The sequence below is a fragment of the Oppia nitens genome, unplaced genomic scaffold, assembly GCF_028296485.1.
Source record: "Oppia nitens isolate AA-2021 unplaced genomic scaffold, nextdenovo-longstitch-racon4-pilon3 scaffold19_pilon_pilon_pilon, whole genome shotgun sequence".
Lineage (NCBI taxonomy): Eukaryota > Metazoa > Arthropoda > Arachnida > Sarcoptiformes > Oppiidae > Oppia > Oppia nitens.
Window position 1 is genome coordinate 314,482 of NW_026533198.1, and position 22,695 is coordinate 337,176.

General features: G+C 30.9%; 5 protein-coding genes across 5 annotated transcripts; all 5 read right to left on the minus strand.

Annotated features, from left to right (window-relative positions):
* Positions 1-1,905: 1,905 nt before the first annotated feature.
* LOC128966098 (Golgi pH regulator-like) lies at positions 1,906-4,178 on the minus strand. The gene is made up of 6 exons (XM_054312911.1): positions 3,949-4,178; positions 3,760-3,819; positions 3,406-3,509; positions 2,528-3,227; positions 2,278-2,463; positions 1,906-2,184 (listed from the first exon to the last, which is right to left on the minus strand). The coding sequence occupies exons 1-6, from the start codon at positions 3,991-3,993 to the stop codon at positions 1,912-1,914; spliced, it is 1,368 nt and encodes a 455-aa protein (XP_054168886.1). The 5' UTR covers positions 3,994-4,178; the 3' UTR covers positions 1,906-1,911.
* Positions 4,179-4,729: 551 nt separating this feature from the next.
* Positions 4,730-6,607, minus strand: LOC128966029 (mitotic checkpoint serine/threonine-protein kinase BUB1 beta-like). Its single transcript, XM_054312830.1, has 2 exons — positions 6,314-6,607; positions 4,730-6,230 (listed from the first exon to the last, which is right to left on the minus strand). Exons 1-2 carry the CDS (start codon positions 6,445-6,447, stop codon positions 4,838-4,840), a joined length of 1,527 nt encoding a protein of 508 aa, XP_054168805.1. The 5' UTR covers positions 6,448-6,607; the 3' UTR covers positions 4,730-4,837.
* Positions 6,596-8,804, minus strand: LOC128966115 (pseudouridylate synthase 1 homolog). The gene is made up of 3 exons (XM_054312927.1): positions 8,309-8,804; positions 7,098-8,215; positions 6,596-6,615 (listed from the first exon to the last, which is right to left on the minus strand). The coding sequence occupies exons 1-3, from the start codon at positions 8,710-8,712 to the stop codon at positions 6,596-6,598; spliced, it is 1,542 nt and encodes a 513-aa protein (XP_054168902.1). The 5' UTR covers positions 8,713-8,804.
* A 980-nt stretch (positions 8,805-9,784) lies between these two features.
* On the minus strand, positions 9,785-10,651 carry LOC128966116 (uncharacterized). The gene has a single exon (XM_054312928.1). It carries the CDS (start codon positions 10,649-10,651, stop codon positions 9,785-9,787), a length of 867 nt encoding a protein of 288 aa, XP_054168903.1.
* Positions 10,652-18,804: 8,153 nt separating this feature from the next.
* On the minus strand, positions 18,805-20,336 carry LOC128966117 (dolichyl-phosphate beta-glucosyltransferase-like). The gene is made up of 2 exons (XM_054312929.1): positions 19,204-20,336; positions 18,805-18,865 (listed from the first exon to the last, which is right to left on the minus strand). The coding sequence occupies exons 1-2, from the start codon at positions 20,283-20,285 to the stop codon at positions 18,805-18,807; spliced, it is 1,143 nt and encodes a 380-aa protein (XP_054168904.1). The 5' UTR covers positions 20,286-20,336.
* Positions 20,337-22,695: the final 2,359 nt, after the last annotated feature.

Here is a 22,695-nt window from a genome sequence, read left to right on the forward strand (position 1 = left end):
CGCAAAGAATATTCTGTGACTGAACTCTAATGACTTTTCATATATTCTGTTCGTGTATTCTGTACTGTAATATATAATGTGTTTTTTATTTTACTTATTTCAATTGATAATCATTTATAGTTACAAATTTTATTATTAATATAAAAAATTTGACTAGACTTTATAATTTATAATTTAAATTGTTTAATAGTTTATTGACCATTAAACAAGCTATTTGATGCTATTTTGCTTGTTTGTTATTGTTTAATTATTTTACTAAAAAATTAGATCTAGATTAGATTAGATTAATTTTTAATTAATAAAACAACAACAAAATCACTATTTATTATTATTATTTGCATTCATATTATAATTAATATAAAATTAATTAATATTTTTTGAATTTATTGCATTCAAATATATATATATATATATATATAAATTTAAGGGTAATGTACGGTATATACAAAAAAAAACTTATTATTAGACATTAGTATATACGGTATGTATATATCGATTATTTATTTGTTTGTTTTGTTATTTGTTGTGTTTGTTGTATATTTACATCCATGTGCTGCTCATGATTTGGACATCCATTACATAACACCAGAGAGTTTCGGTCAAAGAGTCTAGACTTTCAGAAAATACAAAACAGACAGTGAAAAGAAGAAAAAAAACTAAATATATTTACAAATAAATGAACTGTCGGTGCGATGAGCGCAGGAGTGTCTAATAAAATCCATACCTCTTATCTGTCTATTCATACAATACAATAGATTTAATAATAATTATTATATTTTATTATATTATTATTATTATTAAACAATGATTTTATATTATATAAGGTGTCTCTCAACTCTATTCTCTCTCTCTCTCTCTCTCTCTCTCTCTCTCTCTCTCTCTCTCTCTCTCTGTGTGTGTGTGTGTGTGTGTCTCACTAATTATAAATACAAATTTTAATACTAATAATAAATCTCTAATGTATTGCTAAATATTAAGAATAATTGTCAATAGAGTGCTGAGAAAGAGAGAGAGAGAGAGAGAGAGAGAGAGAGAGAAGAGAGAGAGAGAGAGAGAGAAGAGAGAGAGAGAGAGAGAAAGAGAGAGAGAGAGAGAGAGAGAAAGAGAGAGAGACGGTGGTAATGACATGACTGAGTGCTGAGTAAATAATAATAATAAAAAAAGACATCCAAAAGTGGTCGAGACATTGGATGTACTGTCTGACTGGGCGTCGGGTCAATAATCTAGACGTCGCACACACACACACACACACTGAGAGAGAGAGAGAGGGAGAGAGAGAGAGAGATAGGCATATAAACATTACTGTAACCCCAGTGCTCTTATTTTTATATAGCATGTGATTAGCATTAGTGCAATACTTTTATATACATAATATCATATACATGTCGATGATTACATAATATGCAATACAGTATATTATTTATAAGTATATTTGTATTTAAGTTAACTGTATATAAATATATACTATATATACTATATACTATATAACTGTATATTAATAGATTGCAGTTATTGACACACACTTTTTTTTAGAGTATAGAGTATACAAATTATAAATTAAATTATAAATTAAATAAATATTTTTCCAGACATTTAGATAAAATCAGCAAGTTAATTAATTAATTAATTATATTAATGCTAGACATTTTTTCTATTAGATGATTTGGTAAATAGTAAATAAAATTATTTATATTTTCAAATTATTACATATAATAACACTTTATTTATTTATTCTTATTAAATTTATAATAAATATTATCAATATTGCTAATGAATTATTTAATAAATAAATTAAATTTGGGTAATTAAAAAAAATCAAAAAATATATATATATATATTATACAAATATAAAAGATCTGAATTACATTTTTTAATAATAAATATTAACAATTAATTAATTTAATTAATAATTTAATTATCTAATGGATTATTTGACACCTGTTTTCGAGCCAAATAGAGAAACCCGATGGACGATAGGGCACTAACTAGGAATATAACGTCAAACCATCGATGATAGAATTGAAACTGAAGATCGCCTAACACTTCCGTTATGATTGTCCTGTACTCCAGTGGCATATTCATGCGGATCAGTACCACTGATGAGACAAAATACATGCCCATTATCTGTGCCAATGCCAACACTATTATGTTGGATGACTTGGACGATGATATGGCGTAGAAAAACTGGATTTTAAATTTAAAAAAAAAATATATATTTAATTAATAAAAGTTTAGGGAAATCATTAAATTAAATCAATAAAAAATAAATAAATATACTTTTGTAAGTGTTATGAGAAGACCTCTGATGGAAGTGATGACTATAATGCCGACCAAAATAAACGATATGTGTTGCGACCAAAACGGTACGTCCACTTCCAGACCAATATAATTGACAACAATCTGTAGGCCACGGGTGACCGGATCTACTTTGCCTACTCTATCGAAAACTATATTAACAGTGCACTGGAAATGATAATAATAATATTATTAAACATAAAAATATCACATTGGGATCTAAATTACATACAATAAATAGTTTCCAAATACAATAGAGACTAAAGAAATATCCGACAAAATTGAAATATTTTCCTTTTAGTGTCTTCGACCAAACAATTCGTTCTTCCATTGACTTCAGTTCAATCAGTTCCAGAAACATCTGTCGGGACAGTTCTTCCAATGTTTTGCATTCCTGTTTCAATTGGGAGACATCGTGTCCCTGAATCGATACGCTCTTCAACAGCGACCATATGGATGACGATGACGACGGCGATGCTAACGATTTGCTTTGGTTTTCTTTTTCAATCATTTTGATTCGCTTCTTCTTCATGGCTATGATGTCCAATGTTTGCAACAGTTTTCGTTCAGATGAACTAACATCCGAAGCGGTTACCACTTGCATAAAACAGGCCATCGATGTGTACGGATACATGACGGCACCGAAACCCGATAGCAGTGCCATCAGTGTTACGCCGATAACACCGACACGACTGATACCCTGTTCGATGGACAGTATGCCGTGTTTGGGACTCAGTATGGGAAACGGATCGCCAACTTTCCAGAATAGATACATAAATACCAGCCAAACGATGGCTGCCAGCGGTCTCTTCAGATGGGTTTTGATGAACGGTAGGTTCGATATGAATGAGTAGCCGATATTGAATGGTAGGACCACTATCAACATGAACAGCATGGCATAGATACCGATCTTCCAGTGCAGATAACGGGAACTATTTTTAAAAAAGACAATCAGAGAGAGAGAGAGAGAGAGAGAGAGAGAGAGAGAGAGAGAGAGAGAGAGAGAGAGAGAGAGAGAGAGAGAGAGAGAGAGAGAGAGAGAGAGAGAGAGAGAGAGAGAGAGACAATGTCAGTGAAGTTTTTTTAAAACATCAACAACAAGACACAAACCTGGTGTCCAAAATGCCGACAATTTCAAAGATGATCAGTTCAAACATTGAACACGACAGCGAAAATGTGACACAAAACTGGATTTGAACCAACAGGTTATGGATCTGTTAAGGAGATAATACAAGAGAGAGAGAGAGAGAGAGAGAGAGAGAGAGAGAGAGAGAGAGAGAGAGAGAGAGAGAGAGAGAGAGAGAGAGAGAGAGAGAGAGAGAGAGAGAGAGAGAGAGAGAGAGAGAGAGAGAGAGAGAGAGATAATAGATGACATCAAATGGATAGTTGACATCGGGTTTGTTGTGTGTCTGTGTGTCTTAACATCACACGATGTCATCAAATTCATGTTATATATATATATACCTCATAGTCGCGGAACAATTGCTTCACAAAGAATAGCCATCCGATGTAGAAGAAGAATATCTGTGAATTAAATATATGATAATTAAGACATAAATAATAATATTATATATAATAATCGGATCAAAAACAACTGTAGATGTGATTATTATGCCATCGGCGGCTACGGCGACGGCGGCGGACAATCAATACCTGTGTAATAAAGACAATCAATGTGTCCGACACTATGGCCGTCATATCGATTATTATCGGTTGGTATTTGGTCTCTGTTTTTGGTCGTAAATTGATTTTTTTAATTATAACTAAAATAACAACTAATTTTCAATTATAACAACAATAATGACAACACATTAGGTTATATATAGTAGTAGTTTAAGACATTTTTAACAAACAATTTAATGATATTTTAATAATAATTTAATTTTAAAAATTGATTTTATTTTTTGTTGTTGTAATAATAACATTGTTTATACAATAACTTTGAAAAAAATAAAAATTGTTGTCAAAAAAAAAATCATAAAAAACAATGACATCATCTCTAATATATATAAATAGCAGTTATTTTTACTTTGAATGTAATGGCAATACATTTTCACATACACTGTGTGTAGACAACGATAGAGAGAGAGAGAGAGAGAGCTAATACATGTAAAATGTTTTGTTTAGTTAGAGTATACGTTAATTAAACTTTTCTATTAAATATAAAAAACTTTTTTTTTTAATTAAATTTTTATTAAAATAATCATTTAATTAATATATAAATAAAAACAAAATTTTTATTTTATTATTATTAATAATATCATAATATTAAGTATTTGATTGCTGTTGTTGTTTAATATAATGAAATAAAAATTGTCAAAAAAATGATTTCTCTATTTTAAAAAAAATATATAAGAAAATTAGATGAAATAATTTGAAAAAAAATAAAATACTGTATATTGTATTGTATTTTCTTATTAATGACAATCTCATGATTTGATTTTTGTTTTGTTTGTTACACTAATATAATCACAATTAAAAACACGCTATCATTAATGCAATTTTGTTTTGTTTGTTTTTTTTTGGTACTCATAATCACATATCAATTATTATTATTAGTAGTAGTATTGTTGAGCAATAGCTGAACCTGTTGTCTAAGATTAGCCACTTCTTGTTCAAGGTATGCACTTCTTTCGTGTGTCTTATTCAATAAGTCGTCATTATTATCATCGACAACCGCACCACCGCTGACACCACTGCCGCCGATAGCTTGCCGTAGACTATCGTTAGTCTTATTATTATTAGTGACTTTATTCTTCATCCATGTCTTGCCTCTGATCTCTTCGAAACAGTACTCTTCGCCGCCGGCGTACAACTTATTCAGTTTGACGAAAAACTTTTTCATCGGATCCAACTTTTCGAATGGACCATCTGTTGGCAAACTGGATGATGACGATGGCATCAAACTCTGTTCAATCCGTGGTCTTAGTCTAAGGGCAAAGCTTTGCGGCGGCTTTTGTGATGACGATTGTGATGACGATTGTGATGATGAAGAAGATGACTGATAGACATCATTGTTGTTGTTGTGGTCGTCATCATCGCTGTCGTCATCGTCTTCATGTATACTAAATTTTAGTTCACTTATCTGTCTTGATGTTTGTTGTCTTCGTTGTCTCAATTGATTTTCACTCCATTTTCCCGGATTTTGTTCATTTTCTTGTCCAATATGTCCCATTAGTTTTATAGCCGACGCCGACGGCTGATGACCAATCGGCGACACAACAGCCATTGGTTTTTGTTGTTTGACGGCTACAGTCAATGGTTCATCATTTTCGTCGCAATAAATAGCTGTTGAACTAATCTTATTTGATTTATGAGATCCGACTGTTGTTGTTGTCTTGAGTCCATTAACCGACGATTTAATACAATTACCAATACGTTTAACTGGTGCCACAGTTTTTCCTTTAGTAACTTTGGTCTTCAAATTATTCAATGCTTGTCTTCGTAGTTGATCTTCGTCTTCGTTGTTGTTCTCATTCAATTCGTCCGCTTTGTTATTGAAGATAGCTTTGGCCACTCGTGTCTCCAATTCGTTCAATGCCCGCATCAGAGCACTGGTAGGTTCGGCATTGGCTGCCAAACCATCGCGTAAAACATCGGCCGCTTTGCGACAGTTCTTAGCATTTTCCAAATGAAAGCTCCAATTAATATAAAAATCGGCCAATTGTTTGGCAAAACCGGTCCCATGAAAGTAGCCGAACATTTCCAGCGGACTATCCATACGTTTGATAAACTTGAGGAAGACTTGAAGCAGTCGATGATCGTTACGGTATTGATCTGTATTGTAGAACAGTTCCATACATTTTTCTAACAGTGTCTTCATGTTGGCCTCATTACCGCCGAGCGGATAGTTTTGTTCAATCCATTGGATGTAATTATAATAGACTGATAGGAGATCTGTGCCATCGTATGTCCGCAATAAGGATTCAAACTCTCTGTATGAGAAATAAACAAAACGGATAAAATTAGGGATCAATTTCAAGTGATTATCTCATCGATGGTGTGATGGTATCCATACTTTCTTGTCGACTCTCTATCGGATAAATGGCTGGCATTTTGTGACAATACTTTGGTCAATGTGCCGATACTTCGGCCCGATTTAATTGGTTCAACATTTTCCTTAAACAGTTCCCACTCGACGGCAGCGGACATGTTGTCGATGGATGGGATCAACTCTCTGGTGATAATAGCTATGATATATATAGTGTGCTATTGTATTGAATTAATACTTTAGTTTAAAAAACTATTATTGCATTGATTTGTTGCAAACGTTTTTCAAATATAGCGATAACTTTAAACACTAAACATAACTCTGATTGGCTGTAAAAATGTCAACACATTTTGTTATATTAGTATTTTACAGACAATAATAACGCTATTATTAATATATGTATTAATTTTTTTTAATTGAAATTTTATTGTTTAATAAAGTAATATAAAAAAATTAATTGATTTTTATAAATTGTTTGTTTGTTTGTTGTTTTAATCAATCAATTGTTATAATAACTAATCTAAATATTTATTTATTTACCAATAAATTATTGTTATTTAATATTTGCCATTTAAATGACAACAACAAAAAAGTTTTATAACAACTTTATTAACAATACAATTACCCCTAAATATCGGTTATCAAAAAAAATAAAATAATACTTTTAATAATATTAATCAATGAAAAACATTTGTTTTTTTAATTTAAAAATACAAGTATATATTTAATGATAAATATAATGTTACAAAAAAAATCAAATTCAAATGCAATTAATTATTTTCAATTATTTTTTCATTATCATCGACACTACTATTATTGGTATTATTATTATTATTACTAATTTGTTTATCCAATTCATTACAATTATCTTTATTATCATTATTATCGTTACCACTAGTATTATCTTCATTAGAATTGTTTGCTTTTCTATTGGCTTTCCAGAACATACTTCTCGACACTTGTCGAAGACTATCTTCGACACTCTCTTCGGCTGACAATGTCTTACGGATCAATTCGTTAGCTTTTTGTTCCCTTTCATCGTACGTATGATACATCAATGTCTTCAGCCATTCAAACATTGACAACTCGTTCAGTTCTGTATCGACAATCACCGGATAGATGTGCTGATGTTTGAACTGATCGATAGTGTCTTTCATGGTTTCCCAACTAATCGATTCGTGAATACCGTCGCCGCCATACTTGTCGTTATATTTTTCATAATGAACTTCTTCGAGCAGTAGTCCCAAACCGGGAGCTTTCGGTATATCAATACGTTTGCTATCGAAAGCCCTTAAAATGGTATCTTTTGGTGTCAAACCTCTCATCACAGCTATGGCCAGTCCAATCATTTTGCGGATCTGATGCAACATAAACGACTGGCCCTTAACACGAATCACTACAAACTCCATCAACTGTTTCATCATAAACGGTTGGCTACAGTCCATCGACATTATATATCTCATAGCACTGGCATCCGTTGGGGCTTTACTTGACGTAAAATTATGATAGTTATGAGTTCCCAAATACATCGCTAAGATATCATTGAATTCTTGGAGTTTTTCGGCCGATAGCCGATAGGATTGTTGGGTAAGATCTTCAATATCGGTCAATGCAAATGTAGGCATCAGATAGCTATAGGTTCGGGCGTCGCAATAGTTTTTGGCGTCAAAAAATTTCGTAACCCGTATACTGTCCACTAAGCGTATCTGTTCGGGTAAATGTTCGTTGACTTCGGGTATACGGTCGCGGAAATTGGCCGGCAATTGTGCCGAACAAATCTGTTTGATAGCGCTGACACCTTTGTCCGTACGGGCGGCTCTCTGGAAGCGACACAAGTGTTGTTCATTGAACTTATCTTCGCCGATAATACCGGCCTTCAGTAGCGCATCAAATAGTCGGTATTCAATGGTCGGGAAATCGATGTCCGATCTATATTGTAATCAAAACAAACAAATTGTCAGTAAATCTAATGAAGTGATAACAGTCTTCTGCTTCTTCTAACAACAACAACTCATCACATACTTGATCTGTCTTTGCATACCATAGTATCGTTGACCGCAATAACTAAGAAGTAGAGCCCATTTGAGATTTTTCTCTCGCTTGAAATTTGGTCTCTGATTTACCGCCGATGATGTTGACTGAACTGTACGATCAATACCACCGCCGCCTTCGCCGCCATCGTTATCATCATCATTGCTAGTCTTCAGTCGTTTGGCAGCCGATGACTCATCTGATCTGTCATTACTGTCAACATTACTGGTGGCCATCAACTCGGGATCGACGACTAATCCATCAGTTTTTTGGACGACAGTGTTTTCAGCTGATAATTGTTCACTCATTTGATGACATAGACGACGACAACAACTGTTAAGACAATTATAACTAAAACTATAATTTCTGATCAAATGTTTGGCAATTGTTTTCATTCAGACAATTCAGAAATCAATTGTTTTGTTTGTTTTTAATTATAATTATAACTAAATTAAATGATATGATGTTATTGTTATGTATGTATAAACACAAACACATGCGATACACATGTAATACATGTATGATATATACCGTATATATATTAAGTGTAAATGTATTGACATCTATAGTGTGGACAACATATTATATAAAACACATAAAAAACTTTAAAGCTATAAATATATCCTAAACTTTATACATATGTTTGATATGGTTTTGGTTTAAAAAAGTGACCAAGGTGGCAATTTTGTTGGATAATTTTTAAACTAAATAAGATTGTAATTGGTCATTTTTTTTAAAAAAAATAATTAATTGCATGATTGGCCATATAATATAGAGTCGACTGTTTAAAAAAAAAAAAAAATTGTAAAAATGATAGTCGACTGCAATTATATGGCCAATCATGAAATTAATTTTTTTTTTAAATGACCAATTACAATCTTATCCAGTTTAAAATTATCTACAACATTGTCACCTTGGTCACTTTTAAGTCCAACGTATTGTTGACCAGATATTTGAAATTAAAAGCATCGCCGCTGTCGTCGTCGTCGGCGCCGCTGTTTAAGACTCTCTCGAAATATTTGAAACAAAATAATTAAAAAAAAAAAAAAAACAAATTAATTAAACGATGAAATGAAATGTTATTTTCATTAAAGACATCACATTTCAATTGGTTTTTCTTTTGTTTAATTGTTAACCCATTAAACTTATAGATAACCAAAACTTATTAAAATAAAAAAAAACTTATTTACCATTAGTTACTATTTAGTCACTAGTATTGATATTTAACTATTTATTTGAAAAATATATATTTATTAAGTTTACATTATAATAATAATAATCACAATTTTGAATCAATCAATAGTATATTTAATAATAATTTTTCAAATAAATTAATTGATAAAAAAATAAGTTTTCAATTGAATTCAAAGACGAAACGAAAATTTCAATTGATTTTCTTTCTGTCTATTTTATTGGTGACCAAACTTATTGTTGGCCATCACTACTGGTCGTCGTCATCGGCGGGCTTTACGGCTGTCGAACCAAACAGTGAGACATAACATGATTACGACAAATGGATTTGTATTTGAAATATTTGTTGCAAATGTCACACTTGAACGGCCCATTCGCTGATAAGTGTTGTTCAATATGTTGACTAAATTGTGGCACATCTTTGATATAATTCATTTGTGAACATAATTGACACGAATAGAGCTTTTCGGTGTCGGATGTGTTGTTGTTGGCCGATGAAGACGACGTCGATGGTTGGCTATTGTCGCCACTAATCAAACTGCTGGGGGTATTGTCGCCACTAACCGAACTGCTCGGACCAGCCATAGGCCAGTAGTTTTGAGTCTTCTCTACTGGTCCGGTGCCGTTCGTAGCCATCGGCGGTGGCGTGAAATAGTTGGGCACTACCGACGGCGCCATAATTGGTGTCTGGAATTCAATACAGTTGTTATTCTTGTTATCGTTTTTCTTTGTCGGAGAGTATGCCCACCAATACAATTGGTTTAATTGTTCGGCTGAATAACCATTGGTAACCATCTCTTCATTAGTTGCCGACGATGTTATCTCTTCATTGGTCGCCGCCGTCAACGACGTCATCTCATCTTTACTGACCAGCGAATCGATTGGCAAAACTGGCACTTCTTGTGATGTCTGTTCTCCTTCTTCTTCTACATTTTCTTCTTCTAAGTATTCATTTTCATCGATCTTCACTTCATTAGCCGCCGACGACGTTATCTCTTCATTGGTCGCCGCAGTCGACGACGTCATCTCTTCTTTACTGACCGGCGAATCGATTGGCAAAACTTGCACTTCTTGTGATGTCTGATCTCCTTCTTCTTCTTCTTCTTCATAGTCATTATCGATCATCACTTCTTTATCGCTCATTGTATTGATCCTTGTCTTCAAAACTTTGTTATTGTGTTAGAAGAGAGAGAGAGAGGACAAAAAATACAAATTTTGCTATCAATTGATTGATTGATTTTTTGATTACTATTAATAGTTAATTAATTGACAGTTTAATTGAAAATTTAGTGATTGTGTTAAATAGAAAAATAATTATAAATTTGAATTTAAAAAAATAATTTTTTTTTTATTATATAACAGCAAATGTCGCGCGTTTCAATTTAACTGTCAATTTAGTTATTACTGTAATTAATTTCCCCACTAATAGTAGTAGTAATTTATAACTTTTATATACTATAACAAAATTTATTGCAAAAAAAGTCAATCAATTAATTGATTTCTATCTTTGATTTTGATTCTAATAAAGTATTTCTATAACAACTCAAAGACAAAGATAAAGACAACTAATGATAAAGAAGTGATGATCGATGAAAATGATTACTCAGAAGAAGAAGTAGAGGAAGTAGAAGATGGAGATCAGACATCACAAGAAGTGCCAAAACTGCCAATCGATTCGCTGGTCAGTAAAGATGAGATGACATCATCGTTGACGTCGTCGGCTATCAATGAAGAGCTTGCGTTGTCTTCGGCCAATCAATTGCCGACCAATGGTTATTCCGGAGAACAACTGAACCAAATGTATTGGTTTGGTCACCAATAAAACAGAAACAAAGAAAATCAATTGAAATTTTCTTTTCGTCTATGAATTCAATGAAAACTTATTTTTATCAATTAATTTATTTGAAAAATTACTATTAAGTATATTATTGATTGATTCAAAATTGTAACTAATATTATAATGTAAACTCAATAAATATATTTTTCAAATAAATAGATAAATATCAATACTAATGACTAAATAGTAACTAATGGTAAATAAGTTTTTATTTTAATAAGTTTTGGTTAAGTTTTTTTTAGTTAAAAACTAATTTCATAATCAATTTGAATGTGTTTTTATTGTTTTGTGTAACTATTTATGTGACTAAATAGTAACTAATGATAAGTTTTTATTATAATAAGTTTTGATTAAGTTTTTTTTAGGTATTATTTGATATTCAATGTTGTTGATGATGATGATAAAATTTTAGCATGTACATTTACTATACAGTATATACACAATTAGTTATACTGAACCATAAAAACACATACAATTGATTATATAATTAGTTTATACCTAAAAAAAACTTAATCAACCATTAGTTACTATGTATTATTCACTAGTATTTAAATATTTTTTAGAAAAATAAATTTATTGATTTTACATAATAATAATTACAATTTTGAATCAATCAATAGTATACTTAAGGTAATAATAATAATAATATATTTTTCAAATGAATTAAGTGATAAAATAAGTTTTCATTGAATTCAAAGACGAAACGATAATTTCAATTGATTTTATTTCTCTCTGTTTTTATTGGTGACCAAACTTATTGCTGGCCACCACTGGTCGTAGTCGTAGGCTTTCGATGTGGAACTACTATTGTTAGCCGAAAAACTTGGCGCCAAAATCGGCGAAATTGCTGTCAAATGGACGGAAATTGACGGTTCAAAAGTTGTACCGTTTTGGTGGTCGTGGTTTCAAATGGGCAAAGATGTGGCCATTATTTTATTGAAATATACGATCGGCGCCTGTAGTCTACCAATTGGTGATAATAATAATACTATTAATAATAAGCAAAACTAGTTGTTAAAGAAAAAACAATTTGAATCTATGATATTATTTTTTTAATTAATTAATTAATTAAATTAGTATTTATAATATATATATATAACTTATTTTCTATATTATATATATATAGTATTTAACTTTATCATAACTATACTTTTTTTAATATATAAAATATATTTATTGAGTTTATTGATTTTATATATATATTTAGATAATAAATACAATTTTTTGAATCAATCAATTTATAGACAATTTCATAAATATTTGAAGCAAACAAACAAAACAAAAAAAAATGATAAATAATTTAAGTAATGAAATGACATCTTCATTAAAAATATCACATTTCAATTGATTTTCTTTCTTTTTTTTTGGTGACCAAACTTATTGTTGGCCACCACTACTGGTCGTCGGCGAACTATTCGGTCGAACCACACAGTGGGCCATAACATGATTACGGCAAATGGATTTGTATGCAAATGGTTTGTCGCAAATGTCACACTTGAACGGCCGTTTGGATCCCAAATGTTGTTCAATATGCAGACGAAAGTGTACGACATCTTTGATATAATTCATATGCGAACACAAACGACACGAATAGAGCTTTGTTTTCGATGGTTTGGTGTCGTCACCGGTTTTGGCCGACAATGATGTCGATGGTTGGCCACAATTGTCGCCGCTGACCGAAGTGCTCGGACCAGCCATTGGCCAGTAGTTTTGAGGCCAACCGACAGAACCGGCGCCGCCCCTGCCGCTCATAGCCAAATAATAGTTATGCATCATATATGGCGGCATTTGAGATGAGATGGGAGCATGAGATGGCATCTGAACACAACCGGTTGGTTGCGGCGCCATTTGAAGATTACCGGTCGTCGGCGTTGTCGTCATCGGTGGCTGGAATTGACTGCCGTTGTTATCGTTTGTCTGTTGCTGATACAGTGGCCACCAATACATTTGGTTCAGTTGTTCGCCGTAATACCCATTGGTCGGCAATTGATTGGCCGAAAACAAAGCAATCTCTTCATTGACAGCCGACGACGTCGACGATGACGTCATCTTTTCTTTACTGACCAGCGAATCGATTGGCAATTTTGCCACTTCTTGTGATGTTTGATCTCCTTCTTCTCCTTCTTCTCCTTCTTCTTCTTCTTCTTCTTCTTCTGAGTAATCATTTTCATCGATCATCACTTCTTTATCATTAGTTGTCTTCATCTTTGTCTTGTAGTTGTTATAGAAATACTTTATTAGAATCAAAATCAAAGAAAGAAATCAAATTTATTATCAATTAATTGATTGATTTTTTTTTGCAACAAAAATAGATATATTTTTTAGTTATAAATTACTACTACTACTAATAGTGGGGAAATTAATTACAGTAATAACCAGGGTTGGAAAAATACAAGGTTTTCAATTTTGGCTTTGTAAAATACAGTAAAATACAATGTACTGGATGTATTTTACAATTATAAAAAAATTACATTAACTATGATAAAATATTCATTTTTTTAATTAAAATTATTATTATTACATAATTTCAATATCGTTAATTAGAATCGTTGTTTTCTAAAACTATTAAAAATTAATATTAATTATTTTATTAATATATTTCAATACTAGAATTAAATTGAATAGCTAATTTCATATTTTATCAAAATATAAAAATAATTATTATTACAAAACATGTGTTTATTTGTGAATTTTAGTATTTTTGTTACTAGGTGGCGCTAAATAAATTTTGTAAGCCAAAATTGTCATGTAATTTACATTGTATTATACTGTATAATACGCTTTGTATTATACATGCACTTTGTCTTTGCCAACACTGGTAATAACTAATTAACTGTTTGATTGAAAATTTAGTGATTTTGTTAACTGAAAAATATTTTAAATATATATATATAAAAAAAAGTTTTATTATAGCAAATGTCGCGCGCAATACAACTATTGAAATCAAATAAATTAAATGAAATCAATTGAAGTGTTTTGAAATAAATATAATTAATTAATTAATTAAATTGAAATCTATTTGTGGGTCAAAAAATACATTAATATTAAAAAATAGCATATATTTAAAAAGTTAGATATTTAATGTTGTTGTTGTTGATGATGATGATAATAATAAAATTTCATCATGTACATTTAATAAAACATATAATTAGTTACACTTAGCCATAAAAACACATTAAAATTGATTATGAAATTAATTTAAATCCACAAAATAAAACTTATTAAAAATAAAAATATAAACTTATATACCATTAGTTACTATTTAGTCACTAGTATTGATATTTAACTATTTATTTGAAAAATATATTTATTGAGTTTAGATTATAATAATAATTACAATTTTGAATCAATCAATAATATACTTAATAATAATTTTTCTAATAAATTAATTGATAAAAATAAGTTTTCATAGAATTAAAAGACAACAAAAATTTCAATTGAATTAAAAACAACAAAAATTCTAATTGTATTAAAGCAACAAAAATTTCAAGTGATTTTCTTTCTGTCTTTTTTATTGGTGACCAAAACTTATTGTTGGCCACCACTACTGGTCGTCGACGTCGGCGGGCTTTTCAACTACACAATGAGCCATAACATGGTTACGACAAATGGATTTATATGTAAATAATTTGTCGCAGATTTCACAAATGAACGGCCGATTCGGTGACAAATGTTGTTCAATATGTTGACGAAATTGTGGCACATCTTTGATATAATTCATTTGCGAACATAAAAGACACGAATAGAACTTTTCGGTCTTAGCCGATGATGGTTTAGCCGCTGAAGTCGATGTCGATGGTTGGCCACTATTGTCGTCAGTATTGTCGTCAATATTGTCGTCAGTATTGTCGTCACTATAGTCGTCACTATAGTCGCCACTAACCGAACTGCTCGGACCAGCCATAGGCAAGTAGTTTTGAGACCAATCTTCTGGTCCGGTGCCGTTCGTTGCCATCATCGAGAAGTAGTTAAGCATCAGATGGGGCGGTATTTGATAGTTACCGGTCGGGGCTGGCATTAGATGTCTACTGGTTGGCTGCGACGGCATTTGATATCTGGCGAAAGATAACGTTGAAAGATAACCGCCATTTGTCGACAATTGATTGGCCGAAGACAACGCAATCTTTTCATTAGACGCATTCGGCTGCGGCGGCATTAGGACACAACCCGTTGGTTGCGGCGCCATCTGAAGATTACCGGTCGGCGGCGGTGTCGTTATCGGTGACTGGAATTGATTGCCATTGTTGTCGTTTGTCTGTTGCTGATACAGTGGCCGCCAATACATTTGGTTCGATTGTTCGCCGGAATACCCATTGGTCGGCAATTGATTGGTCGAAGACAACGCAATCTCTTCATTGGTCGCCGCCGTCGACGAAGTCATCTCTTCTTTACTGACCAGCGAATCGATTGGCAAAACTGTCACTTCTTGTGATGTCTTTTCTCCATTTTCTCCTTCTTCTTCTTCTTCATAGTCATTATCGATCATCACTTCTTTATCGCTCATTATATGGATCCCTGTCTTCAAAACTTTGTTATTGTGTCAGAAGAGAGAGAGAGAGAGAAAAAAAACAAATTTTGCTATCAATTGATTGATTGATTTTTTTGTGGATTGCTATTAATAGTTAATTAATTGACAGTTTAATTGAAAATTTAGTGATTGTGTTAAATAGAAAAATAATTATAAATTTGAATTTAAAAAAATGTTTTTTTTTTATTATATAACAGCAAATGTCGCGCTCAATACAACTGTACAACAATTGAATCTAATGTAAGTCATGTGCAAAAAAAAATAATTTTTTTTAATTCAAATTTCAAATAATTATTTTTCTATTTTACTCAATCACTAAATTTTCAATTAAACTGGCAATTAATTAACTATTAATAGCAATCCACAAAAAAATCAATCAATCAATTGATAGCAAAATTTGTTTTTTTTCTCTCTCTCTCTCTCTTTTCTAACACAACAACAAAGTTTCGAAGACAAGGATCCATACAATGAGCGATAAAGAAGTGATGATCGATAATGACTACTCTGAAGAAGAAGAAGAAGGAGATCAGACATCACAAGAAGTGACAGTTTTGCCAATCGATTCGCTGGTCAGTAAAGAAGAGATGACGTCGTCGACGGCGGCGACCAATGAAGAGATAACATCGTCAGCGGCTAATGAAGAGATTGCGTTGTCTTCGGCCAATCAATTGTCGACCAATGGTTATTCAGCCGAACAATTGATTCACATGTATTGGTGGCCATACTATCAGCAACAGACAAGCAATAGCAACGACAATGGTATTCAAATCCAGCCATCGATGTCGGAGCCGCCGCTAACCGGTAGTCTTCAAATGCCATCGCAGCCAACCGGTAGTCTTCAAATGCCATCGCCGAATGGCAACTATCAAATGCCGCCATATATGATGCCCTACTATTAATATTTTATGCCAATGGCAACGAACGGCACCGGCCCAGTCGGTTGGCCTCAAAACTGCTGGCCTATGGCTGGTCAGAGCAGTTCGGTTAGTGGCGACAATTGTGGCCAACCATCGACATCGTCTTCATCGGCCAACAACAACACATCGGACACCGAAAAGCTCTATTCGTGTCAATTATGTTCGCAAATGAATTATATCAAAGATGTGCCACAATTTCGTCAACATATTGAACAACATTTGGGATCCAAACGGCCGTTCAAGTGTGACATTTGCAACAAATATTTCAGATATAAATCCATTTGTCGTAACCATGTTATGGCTCACTGTTTGGTTCGACAGCCGAAAAGCCCGCCGACGACGACCAGTAGTGATGGCCAACAATAAGTTTGGTCACCAATAAAACAAAAAGAAAGAAAATCAATTGAAATTTTCGTTTCGTCTTTGAATTCAATTGAAGACTTATTTTTTTATCAATTAATTTATTTGAAAAATTATTATTAAATATACTATTGATTGATTCAAAATTGTAATTATTATTATTATTAGATAAACTCAATAAATATATTTTTCAAATAAATATTTTGAATACTAGTGACTAAATACTGTAGTAACTAATGGTTAATAAGTTTTGGTTAAGTTTTTTTTATTGGTATAAATTAATTTCAATTTCTATGTGTTTTTATGGCTCAGTGTAACTAATTATATGTTTTATTAAATGTACATGATGAAATTTTATTATCATCAACAAAAACATTAAATATCTAACTTTTTAAATATATGCTATTTTTTCATTATTAATGTATTTTATTTTGATCCCTAAATAGATAACAATTTAATTAATTAATTTTATTCATTCATTTAGTGATACAATAATAGTATAGTAAAAAAAATCTCTTCAATTGATTTAATTTTAATTTATTTATTGATTGAATAGTTGTATTGCGCGCAACATTTGCTATAATAAAACTTTTTTTTATATATATTTAAAATATTTTTCAGTTAACAAAATCACTAACTTTTCAATCAAACAGTTAATTAGTTATTACTGTAATTAATTTCCCCACTAATAGTAGTAGTAATTCATAACTGAAAAAATATTTATTTATTTTGCAAAAAAAATCAATCAATTAATTGATAATAAATTTGATTTCTTTCTTTGATTTTGATTCTAATAAAGTATTTCTATAACAACTAAAAGACAAAGATGAAGACAACTAATGATAAAGAAGTGATGATCGATGAAAATGATTACTCAGAAGAAGAAGAGAAAGTAGAAGAAGAAGAAGGAGATCAGACATCACAAGAAGTGGCAGAATTGCCAATCGATTCGCTGGTCAGTAAAGAAGAGATGACGTCATCGTCGACGTCGTCGGCTGTCAATGAAGAGATTGCGTTGTCTTCGGCCAATCAATTGCCGACCAATGGATATTCCGGCGAACAATTGAACCAAATGTATTGGTGGCCATACAATCAGCAACAGACAAACGACAACAACGGCAGTCAATTCCAGCCACCGATGACGACACCGCCCCCGACGGGTAGTCTTCAAATGGCGCCGCAACCAACCGGTTGTGTCCAAATGCCGCCGCAGCCGAACGGCAGCTCATCTCAAATGCCGCCATATATGATGCCCTACTATTTCATGCCACCGCCAATGGCTATGAGCGGCGGCGGCAGCGCCGGTCCTGTCGGTTGGCCTCAAAACTACTGGCCAATGGCTGGTCCGAGCACTTCGGTCAGCGGCGACAATAGTGGCCAACCATCGACATCGTCGGCCAAAACCAAATCATCCGACACTCTAAAGCTCTATTCGTGTCGTTTGTGTTCGCATATGAATTATATCAAAGACGTCGGACACTTTCGTCTGCATATTGAACAACATTTGGGATCCAATCGGCCGTTCAAATGTGACATTTGCGACAAACCATTTGCATACAAATCCATTTGCCGTAATCACGTTATGGCTCATTGTGTGGTTCGGCCGAATAGCCCGCCGACGACGACCAATAGTGGTGGCCAACAATAAGTTTGGTCACCAAAAAAAAAGAAAGAAAACCAATTGAAATCTGATGTCTGAATATGTCATTTCATTACTTAAATTATTTATCATTTTTTGTTTAGTTTTGTTTGTTTGCTTCAAATATTTATGAATTTGTCTATAAATTGATTGATTCAAAAAATTGTATTTATTATCTAAATTTATATATATATATATATATATATAATTAATAAACTCAATAAATATATTTTATATATTTAAAAAAAAGTATAGTTATGATAAAGTTATATACTATATATATAATATAGAAAATAAAAGTTATATATATATATATATTATTATTATAAATACTAATTTAATTAAATAATTAATTAATTAAAAAAATAATATCATAGATTCAAATTGTTTTTTTTCTTTAACAACTATTTTTGCTTATTATTGATAGTATTATTATCACCGATCGGTAGACTACAGGCGCCGATCGTATATTTCAAGGAAATAATGGCCACATCTTTGCCCATTTGAAGCCACGACCAAAACGGTACAACTTTTGAACCGTCAATTTCCGTCCATTTGACAGCAATTTCGCCGATTTTGGCGCCAAGTTTTTCGGCTAACAACAGTAGTTCCACATCGAAAGCCCATTTTTCGCAATGAATATGCGTAAACAATTGGCGGGCAATACGGCGGCCAAACAATTTGAATCCGCATTGTGTGTCCCGAACACTGCGTACGGCCAGAAGCCAGACACCCAAATGAAAACCATACATCAGAATTGTACGAAACAGCGAACGAGTGGCCACTGCATCAGATTGGAGATGAGCTCGGGAACCGATAGCTATCACTGGTCGACCATTACTACCACCAGATTCTCGACTACTATTGGCTAACATAAATGACTCGAGTTTTTCGTAATCGGGAAAATAAGTGGCACCGTCGGCGTCGGCAAACAACAGCTGATGACCTCTGGCCGATAACATACCCAATCGTACGGCACCGCCTTTGCCCCGATTGGTCTCCAGTGTCAACACCCGTATCTTATCCGAGCCGTACGTCTTGACATAACCCAGGGCTACGTCTGTGGTCTGATCAGTGCTGCCGTCGTCGACAACGATTATCTCGTAGGTAAAGACATCGACGTCAACGCCGTCGTCACTGGACTTTTGTTGCCGTCGACGCCGACGACTACATCTCGATTCCAGATAATCGATGGCCTCGTCCAACATCTTCGGCAAGCGTTCCGATTCGTTAAACGCCGGAACTATTACTGACAGATAAACAGATGGCTGATCGCCGCCGACGTCGTCGTCGACATCGGTGTCCACTAGTGACGGAAAGCGACGTCTTTCGCCCGACTGGACGTCCAAATAGTATTTTTCGCTATCTTTGCGTACAATCACTGGTTTCGGTTGCGTTGTTAACCTCAGGATCAAACTGGCGATCGTAACCACTATTATGATGACTGCGATAACCGATAGACATAGTTGACTGATGACATCGCAACAGATATGCATCGTTAGTGTTGTTATTATTATGGATACTATTATAGATGTGATAATGAAGTGTCAATCGGTGGTCAATAATAATAATAATAATAATATTTTTGGTTACATATTGTTTATAACTTTTTATTATATAATATAATAATTACTGTATTTTTTTTATATATCTATTTAATGTTTATGTGTTTAAACATTATGTTATTATTTATTTATTATTATTGTATTGAATATATGACACGTGTATTGTATGGCAATGTATAATAATAACGTCAAAACACATATACTGTTAAAAAAAAGTTTATACAATATTTTAAGTATATTATATTATAATAGTAAAGTGATAATAATTTAATAAATACATTAAATTGTAAAAATTATTTTATTTAATAAATATATTAAGTTAAATAAAATTTATTTAAATTAATTATTATCTTTTGGGTGATTGTAATGTTTTTTTTATTATAAAAATATTTATAACATTTATTGTTAAACATTTGATTTTATTATAAATTATAATAATTTATATAACTTTTTTTTGTGATTTATTTAAATATTGAATTTTATAAAAGTATAATAATATTTGGATAAATATTTTTTAATAAAAAGTTATTGTATAATATTTAATTAAAAATCATGTTTTTAATATTTTGTTTAGATAATAATTAAATAGATATATTGTGTGTAATAATAATATTTTGCCATAAGTTTTATTTATAGTTATTTTGTAATTTTGAAATTTTTATATATAAAATTATTTATTATATTACAAATATTTTTTTTAATAAAATATTTAACAAAAAATAAAATTACTATAAAATTTCAAACATTTGTACACACATTTAGATACAACTAAACTATATATAAAATTATATAGTTATGCTATAAATAGCTAATTTCAAAAAATAATTTTTGTTTTATTTATTTAATTTCATATTTCATATATGAATCATATTATATGAAATAATATTTATTTTTATTTGTCTATTATATGAATCAAAAGAGTTCTCTACTTATGTTTAACTTTTTTTTGTTGATTTAGTATTTGATTTATTTATTATTATTATTATTATTATTATAAAAGATATATCATATATTTAATTCAATTTTATTAGATTATGACCTTTAAAAAGTTAAATTAATTTAGTTGCTATTAATCAAAAAATCTTATCAAATAAATACAGTATATATATAAATACAGTATATAAATAAATATATATATATAGTATATTATATTATATACAGTATTTAACTTAATACAGTAGTTTCGTAATTATTTTAATTATTATTTTATTATATCATAATCATATTTCAGGTTTAATTGGTAATGTTTTTATTTTTTTTAAATAAAACAATATATTATACAATTTATAACAAAAAACTTAATTTTATTTATTATTTAATTTCATTTAAGATAATTTATACAAATAACATATAATTTTTTTTATATATATCAAATGTCAAAAAAAATTAAAAATTATAATAATCATACAAATATAATAATAATAATAATAATTAATGATATATATATTTCTGATTATTATTATTTAATTTTATTATTTTTAAAAAATTATATATAATCTTTATTTATTTATATAAACAAATATTTATTTATTTTTAATAAAAATCCAATTAATTTATAATATTACTAATTTCATCAAATAGTATTCAATATATAGTATACAATTTGAAGGTCGGCTTTTAGTATGACACGTTTTGTTTGATTTAATTAACCATTTAATGGGAAATTTTAACATTATTTACAAAAATATATATTACGTATATATATATATTTGAAACCAAATTATAGAAATATGAGAATTTAAAAAACAAAAACAAATTAGCAATTAATTTATTAATTGTCATAATATATATATATTTATATAAATTGTTTATAAATGAAACAAACAAAAAAATTTCTTGAAATTATTTCAAAAATTTTATTTCATTTAATTATGGAAATAATTATCAATATAATAATAATCAAAATTTATTAGACATTAAGAGACAAAATTATTTGTTTGTTTGACTCAATTGAAAGACAAATATAAGGGTTAATTCAAAGTTCAATAAACAAACCAAAAAAAATTATATATATATATATAATCTAGCAATTAAATAGCCTTGTTCAATTTTTATTATAACAACCTATCCTATCTATAGATTTATTTATTTATTTATTATTGATAATAATAATAATAATAATAATTAAAGTGTTTATTATTCGCTCAAATTTTGGTATATTATTATTATCATCATTTTGATATCGTAATCATATAAAATTATAACAAACAAACACACATAAAAAAATAATAATAACTAACTAAATGTTAATCAAATCAAATATTAGTTTTTTTTATAGTTTATTTAAAGAGAGAGAGAGAGAGAGAGAGAGAGAGAGAGAGAGAGAGAAAGAGAGAGAGAG